This window comes from Erinaceus europaeus, chromosome 11 (genome assembly GCF_950295315.1).
Source record: "Erinaceus europaeus chromosome 11, mEriEur2.1, whole genome shotgun sequence".
NCBI classification, from domain to species: Eukaryota; Metazoa; Chordata; class Mammalia; order Eulipotyphla; family Erinaceidae; genus Erinaceus; species Erinaceus europaeus.
Window position 1 is genome coordinate 81,964,546 of NC_080172.1, and position 27,071 is coordinate 81,991,616.

At 36.1% G+C, this 27,071-nt stretch overlaps 1 protein-coding gene across 1 annotated transcript in view; it reads left to right on the forward strand.

Moving 5' to 3' along the window:
* Positions 1-5,471: 5,471 nt before the first annotated feature.
* The window catches only part of PLPPR4 (phospholipid phosphatase related 4), a 58,180-nt gene continuing 36,580 nt past the window's right edge, over positions 5,472-27,071 (forward strand). Inside the window, exon 1 of the mRNA XM_007526966.3 lies at positions 5,472-5,820. Coding sequence (XP_007527028.1) covers positions 5,602-5,820 — 219 coding nt within the window. The 5' untranslated portion in view covers positions 5,472-5,601. The remainder of the gene's footprint in view (positions 5,821-27,071) is intronic.

Genomic DNA, 27,071 nt, shown 5'->3' on the forward strand with positions numbered 1-27,071 from the left:
GTGGGATACTTATCCAGAGGGGTATTATATGGCAGAAGGGCTTAGAGTCATAACAAACTTTTATAGGAAACCAGGCATTAATTAAGGTCTTTGGAACTTGGAATGAAACAGACATTAAAGGGAAAACTTTCACTGAAGTTGAGAAAGGCTTCAGAAACTAAATGAAAGAGATGAAAGGCACAAATAAATTCTAGATGATAATGATTTTCAGAGGGAGTGATTCAGACTATCTTCTACACTAATTAATTGTTGCTTGATACTTGCCAGTAAAACAGTAGAGAAGCTTTTGCACAGTGTAATATTATAGAAAGAGGAATGTTCTGTTTATGTATTTCTCAGCCTTTTCGTACATAAAACAGCATGCTAGTGCAGTATTAGAGAGTAAAACTAAAGCAAAATAAAGGGCAATTACATAAAATTTAGAGGACAAATTCATTACATTTTTAGAATATGTAAGCATGAAGACAAATCAAGTTTTAGATAAATACATTAAATATAACATTTCTGGATAAAACTTTCAGTTTGTTAATGAGAACTTGAGTTTTCTTCCATAGATATATTTTGTACAATAAATGCATATATATATATATATATATTTATATTTATATTCTTGATTAAAATTTTGATTTCTTTCAATTGTTTTGTTTTGCTTGCTAAGTATATAGGCTTATGGGGGTGCTGAGGATTAAATCTGGGACTCTGGAACCTCAGACATGAAAGTCTATTGTATAAGCCACTGTGATATCTCCTTTCCCAACTTCTTTAAATTTTTCATAATTACCATGAAGGCAAAATTTTGTCAGCATAAGTAAGTGATGAAATTCTGTTATTGATTTTAAATCATTGAAAAAATATTTTTGAAAAATTATTTTAAAAAGTAAACAGCCCAACCACAAAACAAGAAACAAACCACTATAAAAGTGGGGAAAGTGCCTTCTTAGTTCTCTAAAGAAGGCATTGGAGCTGGCCTGTAGACATTGTTTTCCCCTTCCAGGGTTATGGCTAGGGCTTGTTGAATCCACTGCTCATGTCAGCTGTTTTTCATTTTTATTGTATATGATAGAAAGAAATTGAGAAGGGAGGGGCAAAGAGACACCTGCAGACCTGTAAGGAAACCCCCCTACAGGTGGGGAGCTGGTGCTTGAACTGGGACCCTTATGCTGATCCTTGAGCTCTGTACTATGTGCACTTAACCTGGTGCATGTGGGAATACAAACTGGTACAGCCACACTGAAAAATAGTCTGGAAAATTTATAAACAAATGAACATGGAGTACTTTATGATCCAGCAATATCACTTATCCAAAGGACAGTGAAACATGCATTTAAAACATTATATGTACTCTTGTTTGTAACTGCATTATTCACAATAACCAAAACTTAAAAGAAAATTAAGTTCCCGTGACAAGATGACTAGATAAAGAAGTTATGGAATACATTTTCAGTGGGAGTCTAATCTGCAGTAAAAAAAGATGAGTTATGTCATCACCTGAGGGGGAAAAAAGTGGGTAGAACTGGAAGTGATAATGCTAAGTGAAATAAGAGGTGAAGAAAAACTATGTGCTTTTTACTCATTTTGTTATATTACTGTGGAATATAGATAAGTGAAACAAATGAACTTGCAGAAAAGTGGTAATCACACTGGTTATGAGATCTATGGTGGTTTGGGGAGAGTAGTTGCATGGGGATGGGGATGGGGATAGGGGTGGCATACAGAACTTTGATGGAGGGTGTGATGACTTATACTGCGTGTAGATATGAAAATAAAACCCTGACATCTTATAGGTCTGTAAAAACAACTAACTCACAAATAAAAGTTGAACACTCTCATTACAGGTCCAGGTTTCATTACATCATAAAGATTCAAGAAACCCATCACAAGGAGAAGTGGTGGTTTTCTTGAACAAACAGAAACAGTAGAAGTCCACTTTACCATTCTAACTAAATATTTAGATAAGGAAATCAGTTCCCTCAAGTAAAATGCTTTTATGCACAGTTACATAATTAGTTAATGATGAGACCAGAAACACAACGTCACTTTGATATTTCCCAGTGTCTTTCTCCTTCCAGAACATTTTATCCTTCACATATTCAGTTACTTTATACCAATTTCTTTCTTTCTGAAGAAAATAATACATTACATTGTTTTGTTAAAACTTTATAGATCTTGCTGATATCTGGGAAATACATAGTTAATTTAATACATTTTTGTAAACATAAAAACAAAATGCTATCCACATATTGTGAGAATAAAATCTGAAATGAGTTTTTATTCAGTTGTGAGCTATCAAAACCAAAACAGAGCAAGCTACTTTTTATCTCAGTAGTCTGTCAGTTTTAAAGATGATGTCAATTTCATTTTCAGGCATTTTTTCCAAGGTTATTTGTGCTATGAAGTATTTTGTCTTATTAAATGTCAGAGCACTGCCTTGACAGTGGGTTCTGTTTTTCATTTGAATTCACTGAAAGAAGATTTCCAGGAAAAACAATCAAATACTGTGAGAACTATTAAAATGTTTTTAATGCCTTTATTATTATGAGGAATTGAAATGAGATCATCTTGCAGCATCATATAACATACAAGTACTGTGCTGTCCTTGTCCTAAATGTAGATTTACTCAGTGTGATGGAACACTTTTAGTTCTAGCTTCTAGCTTTTAGTTCAAGAATATTCTCTAGTAGCTCTAATGCTATAAATGACTCCAATGTCTACTCTTCCAAAGCCTTTCTTAGTTGCCATATTTAAGAGTTTCCTCATAGTCATTATTATTGCATCCTAGTCTTTTCTTTAGTAGTATAAGATATAATTATATGCTAGTTAAGAGAGGCAGTATGTGTAGCTCTTAGGATCACATTGCTTAGTTAGAGCGAACTACTGGGTTCAAAAATTTAAGTTCCACTAATTATAGTTCTTGCCCTTGTTCATACCTAAGCTGTCTTAAGTTTCCTCTCCTGCTTGGATTCCCACAATTGCCTCATTCTTTTTCTGGAAGCTTCCACACTTGCAACCCCTATGACATAGAAGTCATTTTGTATTATGAAGCCAGGGTGATCTATTTTTATTGCTTTGATTAGGTATTATTAGGTATTAAACATTTTCATTTTTGCAAAACTTTAAAGTTTCTTTAACTGTAAAATACGCAACAATGATAATCTGTAAAGATGCTGTGCAAATAAATTGAGGTAATGTGCAAAACATTTTGAAGTTCTTTTTCCATGGTAAGCACCATGTGTTTTCTATTGTCAAAGACAATTTTATAATCCAGTATCCCCCCTTCTATTTGCATTAAAGTTCTTTTGAGTTCTGTGAGGAAAGCAATCAAATATTGATAAATTCTATACACAATAATAACACAGAAAAAAAGTAATGTGAAAGAATAAAGAGATAGGGAGGATTGAAGTTATTAATTCTATGTAGATGGAATAAGTGGTCACAGAAACCTTTACCAAGGAGTTTAAATTTGTACAAAGGTGTGAATTAAATGAGCAAACAGGCATTCCTGGGCAACAAAAGCAGTGCCGAAGTCCCTGGGGGGATAAAAAGTTACACTTGGATTGCTAGACCCCTGAGGCAGAGAAAATGTGGAGGAAGCTTACAAATTAGACAGGGTCCTTGAGTAGGACTTTGAGAAAGAGATAAGAAACAGTGATTTTATTTCTCTCCCTAATGTTATGGAGAGGTAATGGAAGATACGTTATACATTGAGTTACTTTTTAAAAGATCACTCTAGAGTGGTTTCACTTCTATGTGGAATACAAAGGACTAAACCAAGTGAACTTACAAAAAATGGTACCCAAATTGTCTTTAAGAGTTTGTAAAGACTATGGTGGTTATCAGGAGGGTGGTTCACAGGACTTTGGTGGTGGGTTCATTGACTTACACACATCATACAGGAATGTGAAACTATACCTCTGAAAACTTAGAATTTTGAAGGAAGAAAATAAAAACCTGTTAAATAACTCATAAACTCATAGAAAAATTAAAATAAAAAAAACCATCATCCTAGTTGTATATACTGATTTGTAAATCATGAGGGTAGCAAAAGTAGAAGCATTAGAATACGGAAGCAGTTGTGGGAATCCAAGGCTGGAAATGGAGGCAGATAGTCAGCTTTAGAAGGTGATATATTTCCAACTTTGTTATCTCATTTTCTGGGCAGAAAAGGGATTTAAGTCATTAGTTGAGAATCAAGAGATTTTAAAAAGAAAGGTTAGTTAGTTCTAAAAGAGGAAAATGATTAGACTAGGGAAAAATTCTGGAATGTGAGTGGCAAGGGCCTAGCTAAAGTTTGTGTTCATGAGTCTACTGAGAGAGTCCAGATCATATTCCTGTGCATTTTTCTTTAGCCATTTTCAGTTGCTTTGATGATGGCAATGATTTGAGTTCAACTAGTGCTTGGGTTTTGCCAGATGAGTTTGGCGAAGAAGCTACTTTTCTGGTCTTTATACTGACTATAAAACCAAATGGAGAAAGTCTGTAAATGTAGATCAAGAAGACCCTTACCAGAGTCTACCCATATCCCATTCCCTACAGATTTCTAGCTTCTGGAATAGCAAGAAATAAACAAACAAACACAAAATTGGTTAAGTCACCAGTATATGGCATTTTGTTATAGCAGTCTGAGCCAAGACAGAAATAATTGAAGGGGTGAACTGTAAAGTCAGGAGGGAATTTGTCTACAGGTGCTTAATATGAAGACCTTAGACATCAGTGATAGCCTTGGGCATATAGTCATGTAAGTAGGCTATCTTTATTGTTACAATATGTTTACTATTTAGTACATGACTTTTTCCTTTTTATAGCATTTGACTCTTTTGATTTGATAACAAAACAAAACACACAAAGTTAAAACCAGTGACCCACACTGGCCACAAAATGAAAGACTATGGATGCTAAAAATAAAACAAACAAAACCCTCGTCAGTAAGACTGTAACAGTAGCATTGTTCTGAGGATACAGTGGCGAGATTAAAAACATATTATGTACTTTGGTCTAAGGAAAACTGCCCACACACTTGCTACCTTTAGCACACTTGCAGGGAAACCTCACCATTCCTGGCAGCTGGTACTTGAAGAAGCCAGGGAGTTCCCTATGCAAAGAATCCTCAGACTGGACATAATTTCTGAAAACAGCCAGATTTTAGAGTTTCGGCCGTGGCCTACTTTTCAATATCTAAGTTTTAATTTCGCACAGGTAGAGAGGATTTTTCAGGCTGTGAATCATTGCAAGGTATTGGGCTTCTACTCTCCAGTGATTCTGAAGTTACCTTTTTTATAGTAACCCTGTAAGATGCTTTCCAGGGAGCAGAGGGTATCCAAGGATCTTTAGTCTCACTGCTGCAGAATCCGGGGTGCATCCTCCTTCCCAGATTCTTGACGTCAAGTTCTGACACCCATGAAAGCCAAGCAAGGGCGGAGGAGAGCAGAGGGAGGGTGACAGGGAAGGGAAGCCATTGCAGCAACAGCTTGGAGGAGGGAGCTGGTTGACTTTCTAGGAGAAAAAAACAAGGAGCAGGAACCAGAGTAGGGAGGAAGAGGACCTGTAGGCTCAGGTGGCGCTGGGTTGCTGCAAAGAGGGGCGGGGGAGAGGCGGGGGCGCTGCATGCAGCGCGCTGGCTCCAGCGTTGCCCGCGGGGAATGTGACATCAGCGCCGGGCGCTTGCGGCTGGAGGGAATAGCTCTCCCCGGTAGCGCCCAGCACACCTCGCCCCGGGGAGGACACAAACCTGGGCAGGCGGCCGGGATGTCGACGAAGGAAAGGCCAAAGGGTAAAGTAATCAAGGACAGCGTCACCCTTCTGCCCTGCTTTTATTTCGTGGAGGTAAGTTGGCCCAGTGCCTTGGCGTAATGCAGATCTTGCGGGCAGCTCCAGAGCAAATCTGGGTCCCTGATGGTTTTAAGGATCCTGCTTGGTGCGCGCCGCTGTCCCCAAATGCCCGACCTTCGCTCCCCCACCCACCCCCACCAGGTTTCTCCGGAACTCCCCCCTCCATCCCCCAGTGTGCTTGTGCCTGCCTGCAAACCCTTGGTGATCTCCACTAGCGGTGTGGTGGTTTCAGGGTAGCTTATGGGGAAGAGGTACCTGTGTGAGTGAGTGTGGGGCTAGTTTTCTGGGCCTCCTGTTGTGCCTGTATGCACTGTGTGCAAGACCCAGAGGGGCCATGATGCTGATTTGGGGACATTTGTGACTTCAGCCTCAGAGTATGTGTCTAGAACTCTATAAGCTTTTGATGAGAATCCAAATGCTCACCTTGGTGTGTGATGGCTGGGAATGTTTAGAAAGTATTGGGATTATTGATGGCCTCTAATACCAGATCAACAAATAACTCAACCACTCCTTTTCCTACTGTAATTACTATGGTGTTCACATCTGCTTCTAAATTTGGGTCTGCCTCTCTCTCGGCATCATCAAATGGATTTTTCTATGGTTAATAAACATTATGTGTACACACCCATGCAAACTGCATGCATACATATAGATATATTTATAATATGCAATATATATTTAAAATAGGTGGCACCATCTGACTTTACATAATTTACACATGGACATTTATTCTGTGTTGACCTGTATTACAGACAAAACAATTAGCATGTAGATTGTTCCTAATAAACCTCTACCTCACCAAAATGCATTGTTTAAGGGAAGAACAGTTTATGGGAGGGTTATAAAGATTGGCAGGTGCAGTGATTCCAAACACTGAGGTCTGTGGCATGAGGAAGACATTTTTAAGCAAGTGTGTTACTAAATCGTAGGTAGAAAAGAGATGTATTGGACGGGCTTTGTGAAATTATATGTTTTTTTTTTTAGTCATTAAGACTATGATTAATGAGAGCCTTGGTTGCATAAAGATTTATAAGACTGTTACTGAAATATAATGATCCATTTTAGGCCATCTTTTGAGTGAAATATGGAGGTTTAGCATTTCCAGTTTCTGGAATCTGTATTTGATGATTGTGAGGGTTATCTGTGTTGAGGGATGGACACTGCCCAAAAAACGTGGTGGGGAGGGGAATCGTCATTGCATGCTCTGTTGATAGCAGTATATGTACAAGTTTCTCTTATATGTCATAAAATTTAAAAAATATTTCATTTTAAGAAAAATATATGTGACATACATATGTCTATGGGTCCATCACCCAGGACCCACAGAAAAGGAAAATGAAGTTACTGTTTACTTATAATAACTAATTGATTTATTCATTTTTATCTTTCTATTTTTCACAAGGGATCTTGAGGCCATAGTTTGGGTAATTTTGTCAAAAGATAACAGGAGTTAATGCAAGGAAAATGTGGGTAGCAAAGATTTCACAATAAAAACATTAGAAAGATTGTAATATCTTTAAACCCTTTCAACCTAGTTGTTGTATTGCTAATGCACTGTCATTTTGTGCTAAACAACAATTATTCATGTCTGGATCCATTACCTCTGTCTAGGAGAGACCAGTTAATCTCTGGGCCCTACTTCCAGGATGGAACAATTTGAGATCAGCTAGCACTGACTACATAGGCATTCCAGTTGTAATGTTTCAAGGAAAATATTTTCATGATAAGGGATGCAATCTATTGAACTAAAGATAAGACTTTTAAAATTCTACATATGCACTATCTTTTTTTAATTTGCAGATAAATATACTTTTATCACTGTCAAAAATAATTATTTGTAATTTATCAGCTTTCACAAGTAGATTTTCTCAATCTCTCTCTTTCTCTCTCTCTCTCTCCCTCCCTCCCTTTCCTCTTCTCTCTCTGGGTATTGATGGAATTGTAGTTCAGAGTCCTCTGGTCATCTTCCTTAACATTTACCCTACCCAGAGTTTGGACTAAAATTCTTTATGGGGTGCAGAAAGTGGAAGGTCTGGCTTCTGTAATTGCTTCTCCACTGGACATGGGTGATGACAGATTGGTCCATACACCCCCTCACACCCCATATGTTTCTATCTTTCCTAGTAGGGTAGGCCTCTGGAGAAGTGAGCTTGCCAGACACATTGGTATATACACTATCTTTAAAGGGAGTGCACTAACCTAGAATTTTAAAAATAAAAATGCTTCCTAATACATTTGAAATATGCCTTTAGTAACAAATATATCACATCTGTTAAATCGTTCCCAAGAATGAAAATAGCTCAAATTCACTATGTTTACTTGAGTCTTTCAAGTATATTCTAGCAACTCATTACCAAGGCAAACTATAGACTGATTATTTGAAGAAAAGTCATGGAGTTAGTGAAACACTTATGACAATATGTCTTAGGGGTAACAGTTGAAAGAGGTTTCCATAAAACTGGATTGAAGAGTATCTCCTTGAAATATAAATGCATGGCAAACCAATAAAGAAACCCTAGAAAATTGGAGAAGGCACTAACACACAATTATTTAAGTACTGACAAGATGCACTACCAAGTTTTTGGAATGACTCATTTTGAAGCTGGTTAGAATGAGCTTTACATCTCCTTTGGAGAGTGAATAAATATAGTTTGAATTAACATGTCTGTAAAATGCTTTATAGTAACAACATAATGACTCTTTGCTTTATAACACAGTTTCTGAAGACCTTTGTAATTAATATACAAAAGTGCAGCAGGAGTAAGTCACCTCTTGGTAAATACCGGTCCAAAGCACATATTTCAAGTGTTCTCTGCTATTTTAGATCAAAAATTTAACTGTCGTAAACAGGTGAAATGAACAAGGATTTGTGGAGAAAACAGTTCCTGGGTCTCAAGTGACACCAATATAAACTTTATCTTTCTTTAAGTTAAGCCTTCTTTAAATTGCTAACCATGGGCCATGAAGACACTTGCAACAGGGAAAACAACTATCATTTGGATCACAAGAGAGACTGAAATTAAGTCACATTGAATTATGGCAGGAAAATGGCAACACAATCTATTGAGATAAACCTAGATGTTACACTTAGACTGACCTATTAGACAGGCCACCTAATGCAACACATATTACATGTATGATTCTGATTAAGTATATAATAAAATGTACATATTTTCAATATAAATTCCCACAGAACAGAAATTACAACACCTACATTTTAAGATGTGGGATTAAAGCATAAAATAAACCAGCCATCATAGCTGAATTCAAGAAATATTAGTCCCTATCCTTTTTCATAACTGCCTTTGACCTGAATAAAGTACTTTACTTATAGACTGGTCTTAAGGCATCAAGTCAGGTACAGTCTAGATTGGGAGTTCCTTTTGCTCAGAAAAAGTCCTCCCAGTTTCTAGAATTGATTCTACTTCCAGAACTTTACTGAAACTGACATATCTTAATGGTATTGAATAGGAAGAGAAAATAACTGAGTGCTTTTTAAAACAGTTTGTACATCAATAGTGGCAATCATTTATTGAAACAAGCTGTACTAAGAATAAAGCAAAAAGTTTCATTCCATGCCCCATTTTATCCAGTCTTCAAAGGTCCTAGTTAAAAAAGAGGCCATTATTATTCATGTTTTAATAAAGATTGAACTGAAGCTCACAAAAGTTAAATTTATCCAAGTTTACAAAGAAAGGTCAGAGGCAGGTGCTAAGCGGGATCACATGTTCTTAGCCATTGCAATAGCTGTCTCTTTCAACTTGCTGCTGTTCACATAGGCAAAGTTGCTTTCTCTGATTTTTTAATTGAAAAAAAAAAGGCATAGGAAAAGTCACTAGTTTTATCTGACGACAGAGCAGCTTTCACCTTTCGCCATCGGAAGCCTCTAAACACAAGGAGTTGGTGAACAGTGCACACTTCCCACACGGACTCACTGGTTACAGCTAGTGTGCCTTCAATAACTTCCCATGACTTTGGGAACTCTTTGTAAGAGTTGAGACACTGGAAGCCTTTTTGAAGTCTCGGGGTATCTCTATTTAAATTTTATTTATTTGTTATTATTTTCCCTTTTGTTGCCCTTGTTTATTGTCGTTGTTGTTGTTTATTATTGCTGTCGTTGTTGGATAGGAAGAGATAAATCGAGAGAGAAAAGGAAGACGGGGAGAGAAAGACACCTGCAGACTTGCTTCACCACCTGTGAAGCGAATCCCCTGCAGGTGGGGAGCCGGGGGCTGGAACCAGGATTCTTATGCTGGTCCTTGCGCTTCGTGCCATGTGCGCTTAACCCGCTGCGCCACTGCCTGGCTCCCGGGGTATCTATTTGTAACTCTGTGGCATTGGACTGAGGTTTTCACTCGCTAAGTTGAAGTGATATTGTCTCAGATGACCATCAAGCTCAATATTAAATACACATTAAGTCAGTATATTTCTCCTTATGAATAAGTTTCAAAACTCAATTTGGACTGTCAAATTGGAGAAAGATCATTGTAATAATAGCTAAGACCTTATCTGGTTGAATCAAAAAGCAAATAAAAGGAAATTTCCCACCAAAGAAAGTATTGTTCTTGTCTTCAAAGTTCCAAAGCACTCTCCAAGAGATTGTTGTATCACTTACAGTGGGAACTGCAGCAGGCAGCACACTTAGAATTGATTAAAGGTCTTTCAGTTCCAGTAAGCTAATATATGTGGTAAGACAGTCTGTCTGGTGGCTAACGTACTTCTCTAGTGCAAGACATTATATTGGGTCCACCTGTGCTTAGCTTCACAGTTTTATTCTCATATGAAAGATAGACAAGGGCAGGAGAAGATACTAAAATGGTTACACATAAAAGACTTTCATGCTTGAGCCCTCAAAATCCCAGGTTGAGTCACCTCTTCTACCAGAGATGAATAGTGCTTTGGTCTCTCCCTCTCCCTCTCCCTCTCCCTCTCCCTCTCCCTCTCCCTCTCCCTCTCCCTCTCCCTCTCCCTCTCCCTCTCCTTCTCTTTCCCTTTTTTTCCTCCCTCCCACTTTCTCATAAAAAAAACCAAAATATATATTTTTAAATATGGCCATATTGATTTGCCTAAAATATAAGCAAATAGTAGATTACTTTTCAGTCAAAATGATATAAATTATTTTAATTAATAGCTCTAAAATTGTATTGAATGTTTATTTTCTTAAGGATTTATTTTATTACTTATGAGAGTTTCATATGAGGCTGAGAGAGAGGGAGGGGGAGGGAGGGAAAAGTCAGAGCACTATACTGGTATATAAAGTGCACAGGATTGAACAAAGAACCTCAAGTATGATATAGTCCAATGCATAATCAGTTATGCTATTTCTCCAGTTACACAATATAAATTCAAATAAATAAATGGGAAATAGATCATTTAAATACTCTAATGGCAGTGGAGGGTAGATAGCATAATGGTTATGCAAATGGCCTCTCATTCCTGAGGCTCTGAAGTCCCAGGTTCAATCCCCCACACCACCATAAGCCAGAGCTGAACAGTATTCTGGTAACAAAACAAAACAAAATAAAAACTCTAATTGATTATAATTTTACTACTAATCCTGTATTTAATACATTAAAGTGTAAGAGCTATTTTTGACCTATATGCAAGTACATTTTTATAGGGCTCTAGGTACAGATATTTGTTTGTGTGGCTTTTGTGCACACAAACATGCACACACACATACACACAGGCAGAGAGAATGACAATATTGTCTCTTCCTTGCTAGCAAAAATATCAGTATCTGAGGCATAATAGTTTAGAATGTATCAAACACAGCAGACTTGAAATGATACAGAAATTTTTCACAAATGTGAAGATTGTGCATAGCAATGGATGTGCTTCAGGATTTTATTAATGTGGGTTAATTTCTATATGCTGTGTAACAAGGCAGTGTGTTGAGTAGAAGCCATTGTATCTGTGTTGACCTCCTACATGGAGAAGTTTAAAAAAAAAATCTGTGGACAGAGATCCCCTAGCTGATTAAATTTGAACACCATATCTTGACATAATGATGTCTTGACAAAACCTTATTTTTGGTTGTTGTTATTTTGTTTTCTTGCTAGTAGATAGTGTCCACACATTCTTAACTGTAGCAAACCTTAATCTAGAACATTAGTTCTGAAGTTCATGTTCTATGTGGAAACTATCTAATTGTTTATTTTTTTTAAAAAATAATAAATATAGTTAGTATATTTTTATATAAACTTTAACATCAGTAGGAAGTGTAAAATTATAACATTTCTGCATCATTTGTACCAGGATAGTAGCAGTAAATTCTTTTTTCTTTTCTAGATGGCATAGTCTGCTTAAAGAAGTGTTCCAAACTCTGCCAAGAGAGATGAGCAAAGAAATATCTCCTGTGCTTTCAGAGTCACAGGATCTTTTGACAAAAAAAGGAAAGAAAAAGAAAGCAAGATGATAATAGATTCCAAAGTTTTAGGAATGACTAAATGAGAACACTTTTACAAATACCAAGCTCCAGAACTGAACATAGAACCTGCTATTAAAGATTGCTACATTATTCCTAGGAGCCATCACTATCTCATGGACCTTTGTGGTCAAGTCAATCAAAATGTTCTTTGACCTATTTTTCTCTAGAAGTAATGAAATAGCTGCTTTCTAACAATCTCAAGAAACATCAATGATAACAGTAATGATAAAAATATTAGTAATAGGGACTTGAGCAGTAGCTCAGTGGGTTAAGCGCACAAAGCGCAAGGACTGGCTCAAGGAGCCCGGCTCGAGCCCCCGGCTCCCCATCTGCAGGGGAGTCGCTTCACAGGCAGTGAAGCAAGTCTGCAGGTGTCTATCTTTCTCTCCCCCTCTCTTTCTTCCGCTCCTCTCTCCATTGCTCTCTGCCCTATCCAACAATGACGACATCAATAGCAACAACAATAAAACAAAGGCAACAAAAGGGAATAAATAAATAAATATAAAAAAATAAAACAAAGAGCGAACATCACAAATAGAAGACAAACTGGCATATTGTATAGTAAATACCATACAATCTTGTCCTATCCAACAGCGACAATATCGATAACAACATCAATAATAACTACAATAATAAAACAAGGGCAACAAAAGGAAATAAATAAAAATAATAAAAATAACTTTCAACTTATAATGTTCTCATTTATTATAAAAGAAAATACATAATTGTTTATTTGTTATAAAACATTTCCTTTTTTTAAATTAAGGTAGGCTACTTGATAGTCTATATACATGTACAGGAAGAAAACTGACTATAATATATTCTCAACATCAACAGGAATAATTTCACCTCAGGGTTTTATTTAATGAGTCATCACAGAAACCCAAAATGTCCACAGTGTGCTCCCAGATTGGATTCCTCCTACGCACTTCCATTCATACCTTTTATTTTCTCCTGTTTTTCTTCTCTCCTAATCTCACCTTGCCTGGCCTCTCTGTTTCTATCAGTTGTTAAAGCACTGAGTGTCATTTGTTGTGTCCAAACCATTGTTGGCTTTATGGGATCTAGCCTTAAGTTAGGGAGGGAATAGACCTAGGGTTTAAGTGGGATCTAAGTTAACCTTGAGGTTTTTTTGTTTGTTACTTGTTTGATGATTATAATCGAGGTTGTCATAGGGGACAATAATTGTCCTTTAATTGATATATATACTTTTGCCAGTATATCTCTTAGCCAACTGTATACAGTATTTCTTCTAGAGATTATCAAAGGAATGACATTAATGCTGTTGCTGTCAGAAAAGATTAAGGGATATCTCTCACTTTTTTGTGTTTAATTACTTGAGTATGAGAGAAAGGTGTCTAGGCCTAGTAGTAAATATTTGATTAGACACTTTATGGTATCTTTGTTAGGTCTTTCTATTTACTTGATGAGGTTATTAGTTCTAAGTCTAATCACAGCAGACTACTGAGCACTTTGAGATATATTATTTCCCCTAATTTATGGATACATGTGTACATGTACCCTGTCCCTTAGGCCCTAGTCTATATCTAGGGTCTTTAACTTTGTTAGGGAAAGTACCACTGGAAATGAAACTAGGTACTCCCATGTGTTAGGAAAGGTCTCAACTGATTATTGGGGTTGGAAGATTAACATATCAGGCTTGGCATCTCTGGATACAGTCCAAAGGTAAATGTGGCGTAGTGGTACTAGTTGCACTGATTTAGTAGAGATCAGAGGAGTTAGTATCACAGGGTAGAGGATCAAGAAGAGAAGCATGAGGGAGTCGGGTGGTAGCGCAGCAGGTTAAGCACACGTGGCACAAAGCGCAAAGACTGGCATAAGGATCCCGGTTCGAGCCCCCCACGCCCCACCTGCAGGGGAGTCACTTCACAGGTGGTGAAGCAGGTCTGCAGGTGTCTATCTTTCTCTCCCCCTCTCTGTCTTCCCCTCCTTTCACCATTTCTCTCTGTCCTATCCAACAACAATGACATCAAATAACAACAACTGTAGTAACTACAATAATAAAGCAACAAGGACAACAGAAAAAGAGAATAAGTAAATAAATATTTTTTAAAAAGAAGAGCAGCATGAAGAAACACAAGCAAAGTCCTGGGAGTTCCAGGACTGGGAGAAATAAGGATTTTAAAGATAATTGGGAATCTTCTTGCAGTCTTAGAGTTTAAGGTGAAAATAGGTAATTATTACTATAATCAAGTTATTGGGCAGCGTGGTTTGCTTTGAAAATCCCATGGTTAAGATTTACTATACCATACAAGACCTTACATGATTTATGTCATTTAATGCTATTTATAAATAACTATATCTTAGATACTGATAGGCCCAGTTGATTCTTATTGACCTGATCTAAGATTCTAGGATTTTTATTATTTGAAAAAATAATTACTTTTAGATATGCTTTAAGAATTTAAGCCCAGGGAGTCGGGCTGTAGCACAGCAGGTGAAGCGCAGGTGGCGCAAAGCTTAAGGACCAACATGAGGATCCCTGTTCAAGCCCTGACTCCCCACCTGCAGGGGAATCGCTTCACAAGCGGTGAAGCAGGTCTACAGGTGTCTATCTTTCTCTCCCCCTCTCTGTCTTCCCCACCTCTCTCCATTTCTCTCTGTCCTATCCCACAACTACGACAACAATAATAACTACAACAATAAAACAACAAGGGCAACAAAAGGGAATAAAAAAATAAATAAATATTAAAAAAAAACAGAATTTAAGCCCAATATCAGAATTCAATCAGTTTACAAATCTGAAACTTTAACTGCTTAGACTAAAGGAAAATATACTCAGAACTGAATTATAGGCATTTAAAGCACTCTAGATGATGTGTGTAGACAGCAAATGGTTATGCAAAGACTCTTATGCCTGAGGCTCTGCAATCCCGAATTCAATTCCCCACACTACCATAAGCCAGAGATGATCAGTGCTCTGGTGAAATAACACTGGAAAAAAAAAAAACAAACTCAAGACATTTCAATCTATTTTGTCCTCTTTCACATTTAATAAATAGTGATTTATAAGATTATATGTTTATGGAAGTATAGTTTAAACATCATTTCCACCACCAAAAGTCCATGTCCTTACCCCTACACCCCTACAGTGGACCTGAAAATCTACCCTTTCCACCCTAGTCTTTTAATTTGGTGCAATACTCCAAACCCAATCCAAAGTCTGCTTTGTGTTTCCTTTTCTGTTCTTTCTCAACTTTTGCCTTATGAGTCAAATCATCCCATACTCATGCTTCCCTTTCTGGCTTGTCTCACTTAACATAATTCCTTCAAGCTTCATCCAAGATGAGGTGAAGAAAGTGAATTAACCATTTTTAAAAGTTGAGTAGTATTCCATTGTGTGTGTTATAGTTAATATGTAATATAATATATAATTAATATATATGTTACAATTTTTTCAGACACTCTTTTGTTGGACACCTGGGTTGCTTCCAGACTTTGGCTATTACAAATTATGTTACTATGAACATAGGTATACACAGATCTTTTTGGATGGATGTGCTTGATTCCTTAGGAGAGATCCCCATAAGGAAGGCCTATTGCTAGCCTTGTGAAGATTTTCTAGACTGCTCTCCACAGGGATTGGACCAATTTACATTTCCACAAGTAATGCAGAAGGGTTCCTTTGCCCCCACAACTTCTCCAGCACTTCCAGCTGCTATCATTTTTTTACATATGACATTATCACAGGAGTGAAGTAGTATATTATTGTCTTTATTTTTAATTTCTCTTATAGTGAATGACTTGGAGTACTTTTTCATATGTCTGTTGGCTTTTTATTTCTCTTCTTTGGTGACTATTCTTTTTATATCCTTTCCCTATTTTTAAATGGGGTCATTTGTTTTTCTGTTGCTAATTTTGAAGAGTTCTTTATATATTTTAGTTATTAGCCTCTTGTTTGATGTATGGCATGTAAAGCTCTCTCATTCTGTGAGGAGTCTCTTTGTTTGGTGGCCTCTGGTGGTCTCTTTCTCTGTACAGAAACTTTTCAATTTAATGTAGTTCTATTGGTTTATTATTGTTTTTTTCTTCCTTACAATTGGATTTATATCATTAAAGATGCCTATGAAATTTAGATGGGAAAGGGTCCCACCAATATTTTGACTCTTAGTTTTTGCTCTAACATCCATTTTTTTGATCCACGTGGACATTTTTTGTGTCTGGTGAGATGTAGTGGTTCATTTTATTTTTCTGCACATTTCAACCCAATTTTCCCATCACCTCGCCATTTTTCTAGTAAATGGTTTGGTCCCCTTGTCAAAAATTAGATGTTTGTATGTGTGGGGTTCTTATATCAGGGCTCTCAATTCTGTTCCACTCAATTCTGTTTGGTCAGTGTGTCTAATTTTGTTTCAGTAACAGGAAGTTTTGATTACAGTGGTCTTATAATGTAGTTTGAGATTTGGGAGTGTTATGCTACCAGTTCTTTATTTTTTCCCCTCAATTTTTTTTTGTTATTCCAGGTATTTTCTGGTTCCACATAAATGTTTCTAGTTTTTGTTCTATTCTCTTAAAAAATGGTGGGATCTTGATGGGGATTACATTGAATATCTATATGACTCTGTGTGGAATATTCATTTTGATCATGTTAATTATTCCAATCCATGAACACGAATATCTTTCCAGTTCTATATATCTTATTCTATTTCCTTGAATAGTGACTCATAGTTTTCAATATCCAAGTCTTTCATTTCTTTTGTTAGGTTGATTCCTTGGTATTGTATTTAGTTTCGCTGATATAGAGAATGGGACTGATTTCTGGATATCTTCTTCTGACAGTGTTTGCATAGAGGAATTCCACCAACTTCTGAATGTCAATTTTTTAGCCTGACACCTTACTATATTTCCTTAAAATTTCCAGGAGCTCTATGCTGGATTTTTAAAAAGGTTTTTCTTGTATACTATCATATCATCTACAAATAGTGAAAGTTTGACTTCTTCTCTTCCAATCTGTATTTCTTTATTACCTTGCTCTCCCCTGATTGCTACAGCAAGGGCTTCCATCATTATATTCAATAGTAATGTTGATAGTGGGCAGCTCTGGCTAGTACCTGATGTGAGTGGGAATGTTTTCAGCTTCCTACCATTGAGTACGATGTTGGCTATATATGGACTCCACTACTTTAAGGAATTTCCCAATCTGTTCCCATTTTTTGTAATGTTTTGATCTTGAGGGATGTTGGATTTTGTCAAAGACTTTCTTTGCATCTACTGAGATAATCCTGCGTTTTTTTTTTTTCCTTTTATTCATGTGGTGGATCACACTGACTGATTTACTTATATTGAACCAGACTTGCAGCACTGGTATAAATCCAACTGGGTCATGATAAATAATCTTTTTAATACACTGCTGAAACCAGTGGAGTAGGAGTTTACCCCATATTTTAGCACCTATGTTCATCAGAGATATTGGTCTGTAGTTTCGTGTGTGTGTGTGTGTGTGTGTGTGTGTGTGTGCGTTTGCGTGTTCGTGTGCTTGCTTTTGAAATCAGGGTGATATTGGCTTCATAGAAGGTGGAAGGTAATATACCTGTGCCTTCAACCTTTTGAAAGAACTTCAAAAGTAGATGTTCTTTCTATTCCTTGAAAGTTTTGTAGAATACATTAGTAAAACCATTTGGTCCTGGACTTTTATTATTGGGAATGTTCTTGATAACTGTTTCAATTTCTTTAGTTGTGATTGATCTGTTTATGTTTTCTGTTGCCTTCTGGTTCATTTTTGGAAGGTTATGTTTCTAGGAACTCCTCCATTTCAGAATTTGATCAGTGTACACATCCGAAACATTAAATACTTAGACTAAAGAAAATATATATACTCAGAGCTATGGTTTAGGCAGTTAGAGAATTTGTAATATTTTCTCTCTTGTTTCTTTATTGACTTTCTGCCTAGATGATCTGTCTATTTGAATGGGGTGTTAAAGTCTCCTGTGCTGCTACTGATGTATTTTTGTGGCTTTTTCATAGATGTTTGACATATTAGACGGTCCCTGACTGGGTGTGTAAGTTAAATGTATGTTTTTCTCATAAATTATTTCACTTGATCCTTTAAATAAGAGTAAATATTAACTCTTCTTTATAAATTTAGTAACCAGAAATCAGTGAGTTCCAAGGAATTGCCAAAATTCAAGTAATGCCACTTTCCTGTGTTAATTAGACACACAAAAAAGTTTAAATTAAAATGTCTAATTACCAGAATCTGAGTTCTCTGTGGTTTCTTCTAGAATTATTTGGTTGAAAAGCATACTTCCAAATAACTATGAAATAGAGTTCCTCACGTTCAAGAACAGTTTGGAATGTGGATCCCAAGGTTAGAAGCACTAATTCTGACACGTAATGTGGTGGTATTTTTACCTGTAAGTAGTTAGACAATGAATCAATTGCTCCTCTGGACCCTTACTGTTTTGCAGTTTCTGAATCAAAACATCTGTGTTAATCAACTTGAGAGAATAATTGTTTTCTTATTTGCTAATACACATGGGTTAGTTGTATTCTTTTTAAAACTGACATTTTGCCAGCTTGGTATAAATTAAAGAAAAGAAATAAGAGAGGTACTTAAATCAATATATTTTGAGGAAAAGGTAAGTTATTGATATGTTTAAGAGATTCTTGTTTAGGTGTAGGAACAGTAGAAGTATCTATGGGAATTTTGTACACAGATTTGTATCTTTACTTAAGGTTTGTTTTGTGTAATTGTCTCAGAAGCAATAAAGTGTTAATATGCTTAAAAAGTAGGGTCACATTTCAAAGAGGTTGATCACATCATTTACTCTAAAAGAAAAAAAATGGTGCTAAAATAAAATACTAGGGTACGATCTGTTTCGTGCCTTCAAAGCCATTCATTTTTTCATTGGATAACTATTATTTATTTTTTATCATGTGTCTTTTGGCTAAATTAATGGGAACAATATGAAACCATTACTGGCATACTTCCTAGTGCATAGAAGAAAATCAATACATTTTTCTGATTAGATGGACATAAACTTTTCTTTAGCTTTCTTAAAATAGGAGAGATTTTTTTATTTGTAAAATAAGTTATGAAGAATGACATATGTTGCTCTACTTTGTGGATATTTGCACAGTGAATATTAGATTAGTGTTCAAGTCCTATATGAGTCATCATTTATGAATTATACTCATACTCACTTTGTGACCTATAGATTATTTGCAATTAGAGGCTTCAAAAGCGAGATGCTTTCTAAGCACAGTGCTTATAACTTTTAATTGTCATAGTAAACTATTTTAGTTGCATAAGATATACAAAGCAGCAAACACTTTTTTTGTGCCTATGGTAGAATAACATAATAGATATTGATCATTAGCTTTTATTCCAGAATATAGTTCTCTTTTTTAACTTGGCCTTCTCACGGGTTTTGTAAACCTGGAAAAATAGCATACTTCTCCATATATCAGTTTTGTCATTTATATTGTGGTTAAAACTGTGGGCATTTTGGCATTTGTGTTTATAAGATTAATATATATTGTAGTTAAAAATTTCGGTTACAAAGGCAAATCTTCACAACTGGGACTTCTCTTCCCAGTTAGCAATACCCACTTATCTTATTTTGTCTAAAGTAAACTTCTTTTTTTTTTTTCATTCCTTTTAAGTTTATTTTTCTGATTTTTTTGCATACTTAAGCAGTCTTTGTAATGTGCATATGGTAAGAAAGTGATCCATTACAGTGTATAGATACATAAAAACAGAATGCATGTTCACCTTTATTGATGAAAACTTCACACATAACACACAATATGAAGACCACTTGTCTTAAGCAGCCTTACTTGACTATGTCGGTGGGAGAAAATTAACATTTATCAGGCCTCTTATCTTATATGACAGTCAGTGTAAGTCTATGTTCCAAGACTGTTAGTAGCTTTGTGTAGTATGATATACCACCATCCTTATCTTAAGATTTACGTGGTGTAAACTTCTCAGTGAAATTCATTAGAATATTTTCCTTGTGAGGCCAGGAAGTGGTGCGCATGATTAAGTACACACACACTACAGTGAGCAAGGATCCTAGATCAAAGCCCTGTTCCCCTCCTGCAGGGAGAAAACTCTACAAGTGGTGAAGCAGGGATGCAGGTGTCTCTCTGTATTATACTTTCTCTCTTTCTTTATCCAATAAGTAAATAAAAATCTAAAAACAAAAAAGGAATATTTTCCTGAAAGTAGCTGATACAGCCTAAATAATTAATAGGCACTTAACTCCTCTGATAATGATCTGAAGATGCTTGTATTATGGCAATTGAAATTTGAATGATTAAAACATTAAAAACTTACCCATGTAAAAGATTTTTCTGTAGCTCAGAAGTCCTTAAGGAAAGACCTTATGAAAAGAGGGGCAACAATCTGTTAAAGTATGTACTGTAGAGAGAGACGTGATCTTCTGAAACTTTTCTACCCAGCCTTCTGATTTCATTTCTAGTTTCCAGCTAAATTCCACATGGATGAAGAGAAATTACTTGATGACACTAGATTCTTCAGTATTTAAGTCTCAGGAATATATGATTATTTCATGGGTATTATTTGTTCTATTGACTTTTTAATACTTAGACAACTAGAGAATCAAGGAAGAGTTTCTATTATTACTTTTGTAAGTAATAAGAGTAACAGAAATAGCAGGGTCAGATAACATTTCAATAAGTTTGTGTTGCAATAATTATTGTATTGGTCAAAAAGCCCAACTTTATTTATGCAAATAGAGTAATAAAGCCTGTGTTAAACTTCAGTTTTCTCTGGACAACCCTATATTCAAGTAGTGGTTCTGTTCAGAAACAGGTGAAGAAGTTGTTAAGACGTCAATACCCAGATATACATAATTTTTAATATTTCTAGGCAGATCAAGGACAGCACCTACTAGAAATAACCTATATTATGAGCTATCATGACTTTAAGACCAATTAATCCCAAAGTTTTCAGTCCAGCTGAATACCCAGGTACTGTTTCTTTTGCCACTACTTCACACATTTATATTAAGATTGCAGAGGTTAGCTCAGTAAAAAGAAGATACGGTTAAAGGATGACTTAAAAAAAACACACCTTAGTGATTTGAATTTTTAAAATTTTTATTATTTTTATCTTTATTTATTTATTGGATAGAGATAGCCAATTGAGAGGAAAGGGGATGATAGAGAGGGCGAGAGACAGAGAGACACCTGCAACACTGATTCACCACTGGCAAAGCTTTTCCCCTGCAGGCGGGAGCCAGGGGCTCAACCCGAAATTCTTGGGCACTGGAACATGTGCACTCAACCAGGTGGGCCACCCCTCGGCCCCTGTAATCTTTATTTTTGTCTCATACTTTTTATTGCATCTTTTCTCTATTTTCCAGATCATATTAAAAATCATGATGAGGACAACAATTTCTAATCTAGCAAAAATACTTTTTTAGCAAAAGAGTGAGTTTGGGTAGTGAAGCAAGGACTTCCCCTTCTCCAAGAGTTAAGTAGAGTTCCTTACCTCCTCATGACAGATGGCTGTGCTGCTCAAAGCTTGATATATGAGCAGGAGTTAAATGAATCTCTAGTGGATGGCCATTGCTTGAAATACATGGGTGGGGGATCGGTTAAAATTTTTCCTCAAAGGATCAGGCAGTACTGCACCGGGTTAAGCGCACGTATCACCATGTGCAAGAACCCGGGTTCAAGCACCTGCTCCCCACTTGCAGGGGTTACACTTCACAAGTAGTGAAGCAGGTCTGCAGCTGTCTTTCTCTTTTTGCCACGAGGTTTATGCCGGCCCTTCGAAACCACTGCTCTTGGTGGACATTTTTTTTCCATTTTATTGGATAGGACAGAGAGAAATTGAGAGGGTAGAGGGAGATAGTGATGGAGAGAAAGTGACATACCTGTGTATCTTCTTTCCCGCTTGTGAAGCATCCTCCCTGCATGTGAGGAGATAAGGGCTAGAATCCAAATCCTTGTGTGGGCCCTTGTTCTTAGTACTATGTGAGCTTAATCAAACACACCATTTCCCAGCCCCTGAGTCTATCTCTCTCTCTCACTCTCAGGCTTCCCTCCCCTCTCAATTTATCTCTGTCCTGTCAAATAAAATGGGGGGTGGTGGAGAAAATGGCCACTGGGTGCAGTGGATTCATAGTGCTGGTACCCAGTCCTAGCTATAATCCTGGTGGAAAAAAAAAATCATCAGCCACACTACTGAAATACCACTTCAACCTTTGAGATAGTCCTGTAATTTACTGAACCACCTGTGAAGGATATATCTATATCTCTAGCTATATATATCCAGGTGAAACTCCATCTTCCAAATAGACATAATAAGTCCATCAGTAACTAAATTTATTCATTTAAGACATTAGAAATATGTCATCTTTGTCACATGTATTTGTATCCCATGTTGCATTGTTTTAAGTTTATATGTTTGTATCCCTAAATTTTTGATATTTCTCCCAGAGAAACACCTAATATAATTATACTTAATTTTATCAGTCTTAGGTAGTTGAAAATAAAGCTTATTACTGCTCCTACATGTTAGCAATCTTAAATACCTCTTCTGCATGCATTGATCTCTGCCAAAGTTACGTCCAAGTAAATCAGCTTTACACATTGCCTTGCAAAATCTATAGTCTTAAAACTTGACTCAAAATATGCTTCTAAATCTGTAGGAGACATGCTTGGAAAGAGAGATAGACTTGTTAAGTTCTCTTATTCAAAACTAAATTAGAAACTGTTTCTCCAGATAATTGACAGGTTCAATAACATGCATCAGGTGCATAGTTTTATTAGACATCTGTTAAATAGTTATAACCAAAATTTTAATTGTATGGTACTTAACTAAAATAGGTAAATGATAAGTTTGATACCTATTTTTTGTAAGATGGAAAAAGTGATTCCAAAGAACTGCTGTCTATGATTTTTGTGTATATAGCCTGAGTATATTGCGTGTATATAGCCTGAGTATATTGCGTGTATATAGCCTGAGTATATTGCGTGTATATAGCCTGAGTATATTGCGTGTATATAGCCTGAGTATATTGCGTGTATATAGCCTGAGTATATTGCGTGTATATAGCCTGAGTATATTGCGTGTATATAGCCTGAGTATATTGCGTGTATATAGCCTGAGTATATTGCGTGTATATAGCCTGAGTATATTGAGTGTATATAGCCTGAGTATATTGTGTGTATATAGCCTGAGTATATTGTGTGTATATAGCCTGAGTATATTGCTTTAGATTTCAGTATCAGAATTTTGCTTCTCTTCTTCCATATCTCATACATAGAAGTTTTTATTACATTGCATTTCCCTGGCATTATTACAGGTATAATTTGTTGGAAGAGTAGTGATGTATTTTTCCAAGTTTTATTGTGCAGAAAATGTGACGTTTCTTTTTCAACAACTCAGTATTCCTATTAGACCCTGAGGTATTATGTATTTTCTTTTTAGGAGTGTTCAGATGAAAATATATATGCTTTATCTTTATGCATAAGAGAATCCTATGAATAACGAACACACTTAATCCAAATATTTATATCCAAAAATTAAGGTTTTGCTTTTTCTTAGGAGATACTAAAAACACATGTACAATAGTACTCAGAAAAGATTTTAGGATGGCATTCACAATATATGAGGAAAAACTGCACTATTTATTTGTTTGGTTTTGCTATTTCTCACTGTCTCCTGATGAGTAAAGTTCAAGAGTATTAAGGAAATGGAGTAGGTATAGTGACTGCTGATACGAACCCAGAAGCTAGATTTCTTGAGTCTATATAATCATCCAGAAATCATGTAAATTTTCTGTGCTCAAGTTCCTTCATCCTACAGGGATAATAATTGCACCTTCATGAAGGTGTATTGTTAGAAGTACATGAATTCAAACACTTAAAATACTTTGAATGGTTCCTGACAAATATTGGTAGCAGTAAATTGCTATTAGTTACAATATTTTTAACAACAGATATATTTCTAAGGGAAAAGAAATTGCAGCTAAAAGATTTGAAAGGGAAACTACTTTAATAGTTGAAATACAGGTACCCAACCTCAGGTCTTAGTCTGTGATTTGGTTTAGAGAACAAAATGCTTTCTAAGACAGTACAAATATTTCAATGTTTAATTATAGTAAGAGGAGCAAATGTTCAAAATCTGAAGTTAAAGCTGGTAATTAGAAAACTTACTTTCCCAGATCTAATACTAGATTCAGGGAATAAAACATCAATATTCAAGTAATACATAAATCATTTATTTTATAATTTCCCTGGCATTATTATGATTATAATTTTTCCTCAATCCTATTATATTTGTATATTTAAATATTGGCTTGCTGGAAGAGTCATGATGTAGTTTTCTGTTTTGCCATGCAAAAAAATGAGTGACTGTAATTAGACATTTTAGAGTTGTAAAAAAAGTTTAAATTGTAGCATAAAAACATAGAACTGAAGGATAGCATAATGGCTATGCAGACAGATTCTAATCCCCTATATATAAGCCAGAGTTGAGCAGTGCTATGGTAAAAACAAAACAAAATATAGGAAATATTTTTTTCCCATTAAGTCACATGGAGGTAGCGAAAATGGCCGCCTCATGCAGTAACCTTTCCTGCGTCTGAACACCGGAGTGAAGCGCTGGCAAGAGAGTGAGGTGTGGAAAACGAAGGGTTTTTATAGGAGTAGCTTTCATGAGAATGGGAAGGGGGAGGAGTAACCATAGCACTCCAGGATAGGATGATAACTCTCGTGAGAATGGAAGGGGGGAGGAGTAACCAAAGCACTCCAAATATCTCGGGGATATAGACAATGTCCTGAGGGCATAACATGGCGGAACAGGCACTCCCAGAATGTCCCAACTCTCATGGGAACTAGTAGCCTGAGGGGAAAACATGGCAGATGTGAATGCATCTGCACAATTTCCCAGCAATATACATATTAATGAGGTCTGATCACTCTTCCTTGTTAATTGGCATTACAATTTGGATGACTGAATTTGAGTTTCCTGTGTCTTTAATGTTAAGGAGATTATTTGAATTACGGAAATTTACATCAGCCACACATGCATTAATTTATTCTATAGTGACAATACCCAGAGTCCCTCTCTATGCTTAGACCTGGGAATATAGAAGTTGATGAAACAATTTCTCTGTTTCAGTGATCTTTTCACTTAAATAGCAAAGAAAAGTAAAAGAACAACTACCTTCCCACATGGCAATTGCTGTAATAGAGGCATCCATTGCACTATTTCTGTGTGATCAGAGCAAGGGACCCAAAAGAGTTACTAATGGCAGGAAAGTATATGGAACTTTAAAAACACCCAATTCCTATTTTTTTTAAGCTGGAATTTCTAGTGAAGCCTGGGGCAATTCTTTCCTGAAAGCACTAGCCTAGTGCCAGATGGCAACATGTGCAGCAGGGTGTACTGGGGCTCTTGTTTCCATAAATTTAACAAATCAGTTTTCAGTTACTGACTGGCCTTATTCTTAGACATCAGACATGCTACTTAACTTATCTGGAACTGGGTCTTTATCTTAAATTTATCTTACAAATCTCCTACAAGATTGTTTAAAATTAGATAGTTTATGAGGATATGCCTGAAAAACAAAAAAAAAATTTTTTTTGTACTTTACTGTTATGACTAGGTGCTCAATACATTCTAAGTTCAGTAGCAAAGTGAAATGTGCTCTAGAAAGCATGTAATATTTAGCAAAAGAAGAGTTATGAACAACCGAGCGGTTCCCTCCCCACCTCCTTTCAAGTCATACACATCCTCTGCATTTAAGAATTGCACTTATCATAGCATCATTAATGAGGAAACTAGGTCAAGACCCATGAGAAAAGAAGCAGTTTGTAGCATGTTTCCTGGACTTAACATCTGAGTAGGAATCTAGGTTCTCCCAGCTACCAGGTTTTTCACCTTTGGGTGATTTATGCAATCACTTCTCTCATTTATAAATGGAGGATACTATAAATATGTTATAAGGTACAGACTGCATACAGCAATCTATTGCATGGTGTGTGACATCTAAATCCTCAACACAGTCACAGCCTAGGAATGATTCATAAATTGTCTCTATCCTAAATTCTGTACTAATGTCTTGATTTCTTTTTTTGTAATGTTTTATTTACTTTATTTTAATGAGAGATATAGAGACAATGAGAAAGAGAGAGAGTGAGCAGAGGACTGCTCAACTCCAGTTTATGGTAGTGCTGGAGAATGAACCTGGGATCTTGGAGTCTCAGGCATGAAACCCTTTTGCATAACTATAAGGAGGTTGCCTTCTCAATCCCTGTTACATATTCTTTATGTTAAATTCAGCAGTAAACCATTAGTGGATAGGGGTGTGAGTCACAAAGATCTCACTTTTAAGACATCTGATCTTAAGACAAGGGCTGGGAATATACAAATAACTCCAACTCAGGATAGGTTGCTGGCCCTACAATAAAATATATATGGGACACATAAAACAGAGTTTTGGATTCTGAACAGGGAATAATACGGAAGTATTTCAGGAAGAAATAAAACATTATATGATCTTAACCTAAGAACAATATTTATGGGGAACAAATATAAAAATGTAACAGAAAGTAGAATGAAACTTTTGAGACATGAGTATAATGATTACCTAGGTTCTCTGCTTGCTAGAAATGTGGAAATTAGGCATAAAATGAAGAAAAATGAAGGCTACATTATTAAAAATCAAACATGCCATCCTAATTATTTGCAGTGTATTTTGTTATTAATTCAGTAAATTTCTTTTTTTATTAATTCAGTTAATTTGCTACTAAATCAGTAAAATTATAAATTAATTTTAAAGGCATGATCATATATAAGCTCAAGTCAAAT